Here is a 7,741-nt window from a genome sequence, read left to right as displayed (position 1 = left end):
TATATATTGGGCACATTGGCCGTTTTTTATTTTAATATAGATTTCACAATGGCCCTTTGAAAAAAGTCTCCAACTTAAATAATAATACGTCAAACAATAATTTTCCAAAAATTTATATTGTTTTGATAAAAAAATAAATAAATAAATTGAAAATCTCCTGATTTAAGGGAGATATTAAAAAGGATTTTTTAATTAGTTGCTTATTAATGTTTTGGTAGTTTGATGATTTTTTTTTGTTACGCTTTTATAGAACCCACGCATAGTCACTTCTATTATTTATCTTCTGTAACTCGATACCTTTTTAAAAATATCTCGTGCCCATTGGACTATGAAAAATTACTTCTGTGTGAAGATAAATTTAGTAAACATCGTTACAGGTCATCACCTCCAATAAGGTCCTTAAACCCGATGATGTCACTCTCGTCAAAAGATTTGTCAGTGTTTCCTGTATCCTTGGACTGCGTTGGACGCAGTTAATTTTCTTCAAGCACTTCCTATTCGGAATACATTGATCCTTGCAGAGGCTGAAGAAAGGTCGGACTAGGAAGTCTGAAATACTTGGATCTGATGCAACGTTTTCCCGGAGTGCGATAAAATCTCGCTCTACGGCTAAACTCCGAAGGTTTCGCTTCGTCTATATAATACAGTATTTGACTCGAATAAAAGAATTTCAGAGCTGTGGGTAATTAGAATAATTTATAGAGAACGAACATGTGCCTAGTACACTATTAAATTTCTCAATAAATCTATTCACGAACGAATTTATTTGCGAGCAATTTATTTTTACTTCGTGACCTCACCTTGAAATACCCTAAAGCAATGAAAGGATAGCTGCTCTATCTTATATATATATTTGTATGTTATATTCAATTTGTAAATATATTTTGGGGAGAGTGGATTCACATCATAGTAGTGCCTGTGATTGGATAAAGTTATTCATCAAATGAAGAAGAACATAAAATGTAAATATCTATATACCCTGGACAAGCGAGTAAATTCCCTCCATACTTCTGTTTTCTTCCATAAAAACGACTCCTCAAAAAGATTATCTCACGAAATACGTTGATACGTCTTACATATGACGCAGACATAGTTGTTTAAGAATGATGACGTACCGTTGAACAACCCTCGACGTTAGCTCTGTTTCCCCGTGTCCTGCACGTTGCCATCCCACGTCCCGTCCAAATATAAACAAAGCATTGAGGCCAGTCATTTTCTAATGGATTTGCAGAACTCTATGGAGTTTCAACGGAATTAATTTATCATTGGGCACATACTGGAAGTAGGTAACTACAATTCAGTGTCGATTTCACATTTATTTTTCAAGATTCGTAATTTTTTTTTTCTTTTTAAGATTTATTTATTGATAGATATTACAATCTGCCACACAGTTGTGGGCAATAGGTAATAGTGATGAATCTCATACATACTAAAATAAAATTTAAAAAAAAACTAATAAAAAAAAACTCTTAAAATATATACAAACAACAGAATAGGCTAGATGAACATAATCAAACTATCTGTATGAAAAATAAATAAATAAAATAACATAATGATAAAATAATATATACAATATTTACACAATCGACCTGAGGATCCCTGAGTCCACTCTATCCCCCACGTGTGAGGGGGAGAGCAGAGCTCAAAAGATCCCAGAGCATCCCTCTCGCCGCATCACTGGTAATGAGCCAGTAGAGACTGAGCAAGTGCGCTAAAGCCGCAAACACTCAACTTGAGTGGAGAATCTGACCATTGCCAGAACTCCAATTGTCCATTTTTATTTTAATAAGCCTCTTGGCCACTGCCGTTTCAACCTTTTAGGTGGGCTGTAGGGATGGGTGGATAAGGTTTGAACCAAAGGATTAGGATGGTTGGAAAGGTTTATATGGAATTTTGAGAATTTGGTTGGTATGAGATCAAGGACAAAAGGTATATGTAGGTCATGGTGTAGTGTTCTGTTGGAAATGTAGTAGGGTGCATTAACTATGGTTCTAAGGATTTTGGATGGAAAGGATTGGATACGTTTGATGTTCGACGGTTTAGTAGCTGTTCCCCAAAGTTCAAGTCCGTAGGTCCAGATAGGTCGAAGTATAGTCTTATTAATTAGTAGTTTGTTCTCTAGTGAAAGATGAGAGGTCCGGCTGAGCAGTCGGTATAGTTGGCTGAATCGTCTGTTGAGTTCTTGTATTTTGAGTCTAGTATGTTGGTTCCTGGTGAGTCTTTTGTCCAAAATGAATCCGAGGTATCGCACTGTGTCGGATCTGGGAAGAGGTATATTATTAAGAGTAACAGGTGGACAGAAGCTTCGGCGGAGATTCGTAATTGATAAGTAAAAATAGATGGTGGAAAGCACTGTAACACTATGTGGTCAAACATATAGAAATGGTTTAATCAAAAGCATTAAATGTTCGTTGGTCGGAACCTTAGTAAAATGGTTCGTTAATCAGAATATTTGGGTGTCTGTTAAGAGAAGTTTCACTATAAAATTTTATTTTGCAAAATTGTTAACTACCCTAGCTGTAGTTCCTCTACTAGTAACTCTAGTATTTTTTTTTTTTTTTTTTAATTTTTATCATCTTAATAATTGTAAAGAGTTTCTATTAATTTTTCTATTCCATCAACACAGTTGATTAAAAGTGCGTAAGGAAATGCTTTGATATTAATGTTGATTCAGTTTTTGTCCATGCTAAAGATCATTTCTTTACTCATTCAAAAAAATTTACAATAAAAATCTTCTTATTAAGACTTTAGTGTGAAAATATTAACAATGATAATTTAAAATTACGACTACCCTCCTTATTTTTACGACCTGTAGGGACCACTTCACTCATTTTCTGCCTTATAAGATTTAACCTATCCATAATCTTTCGTAACATGTTAAATATTATTATTGTCAATTCAGTATTTGGCTTCAGGATTCATTTGAGACCGTTATTATTATTCCGTGACCCATGCTGTTATATTTGGGTTTGCAATCACATTTAAATTAAAATATTCTTGTTGAAAAATTTTATTTAATTTGCTTCAGTTCCACGTGAATCGAACACCTTCTCCGATACTCGTCATAGGTTATATAGCTACGACTAAATGAATAGATTCCATTGAGCAATGAACAATGTCACTATTACATTCTAATCTATGTCACTTGTTAAATAACCGTTCCACTGAACCAGTTACAGTTAAGACGAATGGCCTGTTCCTAGCTATAACTAGTTATCAGATCCCTTGACAATAACCTACAAGGTTCCGATACAATGCATGTCTCGTCATTTGTATTCTTACGGCGCCGTTCTAAAGAGGTCAATTGGACATATTTCACCTGCACTTTCATGAGAAGAGGGGAGGAGGGGTTCTACTTTACATTGGCCTACTCATTGCAACCACAAAGGGTTTGTGACGGTGTTGCATTTGTCATTTGTGTAGTAATGTCGCTTCGCCATTGTACCCAGTTCCTTTCCTTGCGTCTTGTTCCATTCATGTTTTTTTGTTCGAGACGTGGGGTTCACTCATTCCTTTCCTTCACTCTTTTTACAGAGATCATCATGGTCGTAATGATCAATTCGAAACGAGTACACAATCCTGTCAGTGGAAGATTTGAAATATTCGAACTGTGTGATTAATTGTGTAATTGATAGTAATCCCTACCGAAGACTAATAGTTTATGAAAAGAAGTGGGAAGAAACATTTTAAAAATTCATTTACAGATGGAAACTGATTTCCATGCTCCCACATAGACCACCGAGGGTGCTACCTACCCTGTATGTCAATGATCTCTCACTCATACTTTATTATATATTATTATTATTCGTATTATTTTTTATAAATTTAATTCCGTGGTAATTAACCATTCATTTAACATTTTAGTAATTTTCAATAAACTTTTAGTTCATCATTTCATCAATTTCTAGCTATTTTTGTTTCTATTTTATTAATTATTAATATGTTAATCATCTGTAATAACTCGACATTTAACTTTTCTTTTTTCTTTTTCTTCATTTGTATGTAAAAAAAAATTTATAAATTGTATTTTTAGTTAATTATATTTTAAATAATATGGTTTTATTGTTTTTGTATATTGGAAACTTACACTGGATTTTTTTTTTACGCCAAGATTTTTTTATTTTTCATTTTTTAATATATATTTTTCTTATCTTGTACATTTTGTTTGATGCTCTATTTACAAGACCAAATCACTCTTTATATCTCTTGACTATAACAGATATGAATAAGTAAAAAAATATTTTTATTTCCTTTTCCCCAACTATGTAAGATATACGAGGCATAATAATCTGCAAAAATGTTTCAATTTTTATCGATTCCGTGTAATTTTAAATCCAAAAAACGTTATTTTAAAACAATATATCGATATATATCTTTTCTAGACGATAATAAGTGAGAAAATGATCGAAATAAATTATTTTACAAACTGTAGAACGTGTTTAAATCGACAAGACTTATCCTCCAAAACTAAAATTGTTCAGATTAAGTTTTATGGATTGTTACGGAGAAAAATAAAAACTAGTGTAAGTTAGTAATTAGAAGTATTCTACTTTGTGTAAAAACCTGTACTGTTTTATATATTTATGGAAATACATAAACTCTTTTATTTTGTCAAACAATAGTATCTATCACACTTAAGGCTACATGAAGCTATTGTGGTTTGTAAAGAATGCTTACAGATTATATAAAAACAAATTTGATCGATAAAAGCCATTTTTATGAAATAATTATGGAATAAAATCATAAATTATAAAATAAATATATGAAATAACTGAAAAATAAGGAAATAATATTAAAATTAGGTTTAAAAACCATGAATCATTTTAAACGTATTCATACTTTTTTAATAATATTTACAATCAATACATCTAGGGAACTGTAAATGAAGATTTAACTCATATGTCGAGGGCTAAAGAGAACTCCAGGAGTTCCCTGCGCTTCCATCAGCTGCGTCACTAGTATCAAAAGTCAGTTGTTTCCCTGAGAGGGCTCATTTATGTACTCACAATTTCTTTGTTTCTCGTAGTGTCTTATGCTGAAATTTTATGAATTTAAAATTTAGCAGCTAATTTAAAAATAGAAAATAAAATAAATAATTTTTATAAAAAATCTTAAAGAATAAAGATTTATTATAATTTTCAACCTAATGAATTTCGGTAACTTTTGATATTTTCTTCATTGAAATATTATAAAATGAATTAATTTTTTCCTGTTTTTACAATCCTTTATCCTACATACTTAGCTCAAATCAGATTTGACTTTGAAAAACTACAAATTTGTAAAATTGAGTAAAATTCGCTTTAATGGTCTTATTTTAAAAATTAAATGAAGCATTTTATTATGTAAAAGGTTTTTTTTGTCAAAATTCTATAAATATTACTTTAGACTCGATATGTGGGAAATTAGTTGATTAATATGAAATAAAAGATACCATTTATTTATTTATTTTTATTAAATTTAAGATGTTTTTTATTAATACTATTTTTTTTGTTACAGGTATGCCAGTTTTAATAACACTATAATACATTTATCGGAATGGTAAGTCTATTTATGTCTGTTATTTGGTGGAAACATGAATTTTTTTCTTTTCTTATATAGTCAATTTTATAATCATTTGTAAAAAAAAAAAATAAATAAATAAATAAGTATTAATTATTACTAGTTTTGTTTAATAAATTGAATTAATTTTATAACTGTAAAAATAATGATACTTACATTTTTCTATTTAAAAAAAATTCCCCTAGCTTGATTTATTCGAAGACCATTTTTCTGTAATGAAATCCTTTGTTTATGAAGTCATTGTTGGGAAATAATTTTTAACAAAATTCTAATTCCTGAATAATTGTTAATTTATTTCATTTAGTTTTTTTATTTTAGGTTATTTCTCTTTGTCCTCTATTTTAAATGCTTAACTTTTTCCTTTAAGATTAAGGTCAGATTGTTTTATAGTTGTTCCTCGGGCTACTTGATATATTCGAACTCTTTGCCATTGGTACTATATTCCACTTGAAAGAGTTCTTCGTCATTTGTAAACTTAAGTCGCAGTGGAATTAGAAACTAGGTAAGTGGATCAAATTAATGACCTCGATTTATAAAAATACTGGAGGCAGATGTACAGAAATAGTTGAAGAGTACCGAATGACCTAGTGCGATGTTGGGTATCCTCTTGCCAGGATTTTCGCTTCGGTCTGCAGATCGTCTGTCAGCCCTTGACCCGTCGGCAGATATAACTGTCAGCAGCTTTTCCGATTCAGCGCTGGAAATTCCATGATATCAATTAATGTGGGATCTGAAATCTTCGATTCTATGTGTGATCTAAAATAATGGTTAGCTGGTATTTAATTTTTAAAATTATCTTATGTTGAATAGACTAATTTTAGCTAGTTGATTACATATCCTTGATCCGTGCTTAGGCAGTCATCATACATTCATGCAAATTAAAACTTGCATACAAAAATTGTAAGAATATAACTGGCAGATTTTTTTTTTACTTTCACCTACCCAAACTTATTTGTTTATAAATAAACTTACCTATATATACTAAGAGAAAGGTGAAACTAATTTTAATCCGGAGTTTTCAACAGAAAATCACGTCGAAAGTTCCTCTGAAAACAAAATTACCAAAATCAAAAAATGTGTGAACAACCTATTTCAGTTACGAAAAGTTGTAAATTTTGTACTTCTAATTAAAAAAAGCTAAAATTTAGTTAACCCTTGTTTACCATCTTCTCCATAACGGATATAACAATTTTGATTAGAGTCGTCATATAAATGTACAGTCAAGTGATAATTAGTTAATATCAGCTGTCTTATCTTCTTTGAAATAGTTTGACCAGGCTTAACTGGCGAATTTTTAGAAAAAACTTCCTCTAAGTAATCTTTAATTTTTTTTTTTTTATTTGAAATAATCAACCTATTCTCATTGTTAACAATAATAAGCGATGTATAAAGGTAATATATGATAGTTTATAACGATAAGAGATTAATAACATCCATAGAATCACGAAAACATAATAGTAGAGATTTTATTTTATTATATTTACTATAAAGAAATTGTCAAAATTGAAATAAATTATGATATTGAATTAAGAAGAAGGTTTTGTGATGCAAACACCGGCCCAGAATTTTAAAATTTTATTTTGGATGATTTACAAATGTATTACTAGTGTAACAAGTAAACGTTCCATACAATTCCTAAAACATGACAGTATCTTGTAGGAAAAACTACCTAGGAGAGTTATAAGTTTAAAGGTCGCGAGACCATATTCGTTTTAGACGCTTTGGAAAATAATTGGGTATAGTGTTTATAATTGGTAAACATTATTTGTGTCATAGTATGGGCTCATGATTTTAAATTGTAAGATCAAGCATGGTAGAATTGGTATTGTTTTTGTGTTATTGTGGAACGTCGATCGATTTAAATATGGTGATTCACATGTTTTCAGATAATTAGTTCGCCGTAGCTTCTATCAGCTGATTCCACATTCTATTTAATTTTGAAGCTCAGTTGTCAAAAAAAAAAAAAAAAAAAAAAAAAAAAAAAAAAAGCCAGAAAAATTTCAATTTCAATCGTTCAAACACCTAGTTGAGTGAAGTAGTTGGGAGAAGAGGCCGGTTCTGGTGCAGGGCTTCGGTGCAATATGGCGGCGCCCATTTCCCGCCAAAAATTCTAACCTAACCGTGCTTTATCTAACGGATTTGCTCAGATTTAACATTCAACCTGTTTATCTCTCTCATCTAA

The 7,741-nt window shown here is 30.7% G+C and overlaps 1 protein-coding gene across 7 annotated transcripts in view; it reads left to right on the top strand.

Moving 5' to 3' along the window:
• LOC106680424 (protein fem-1 homolog CG6966) overlaps positions 1 to 7,741 on the top strand; it is a 188,331-nt gene that overhangs the window by 139,661 nt on the left and 40,929 nt on the right. Inside the window, exon 1 of one of the 7 annotated variants that reach the window (XM_014420138.3) lies at positions 5,521 to 5,538. The exons of the other annotated variants lie outside the window; for them this stretch is intronic. Within the exon in view, the coding sequence (XP_014275624.1) occupies positions 5,536 to 5,538 (3 nt within the window). The 5' untranslated portion in view covers positions 5,521 to 5,535. Of the gene's footprint in view, positions 1 to 5,520; positions 5,539 to 7,741 lie in introns of those variants that run through there. 7 annotated transcript variants of the gene reach the window in all.

The sequence above is a fragment of the Halyomorpha halys genome, unplaced genomic scaffold (genome assembly GCF_000696795.3).
Source record: "Halyomorpha halys isolate HHAL.00 unplaced genomic scaffold, Hhal_1.1 Scaffold261.1, whole genome shotgun sequence".
Classification (NCBI taxonomy): domain Eukaryota; kingdom Metazoa; phylum Arthropoda; class Insecta; order Hemiptera; family Pentatomidae; genus Halyomorpha; species Halyomorpha halys.
The sequence above is the reverse complement of the archived record's forward strand: the minus strand, read 5'-3'. Positions and strand labels throughout refer to the sequence as shown.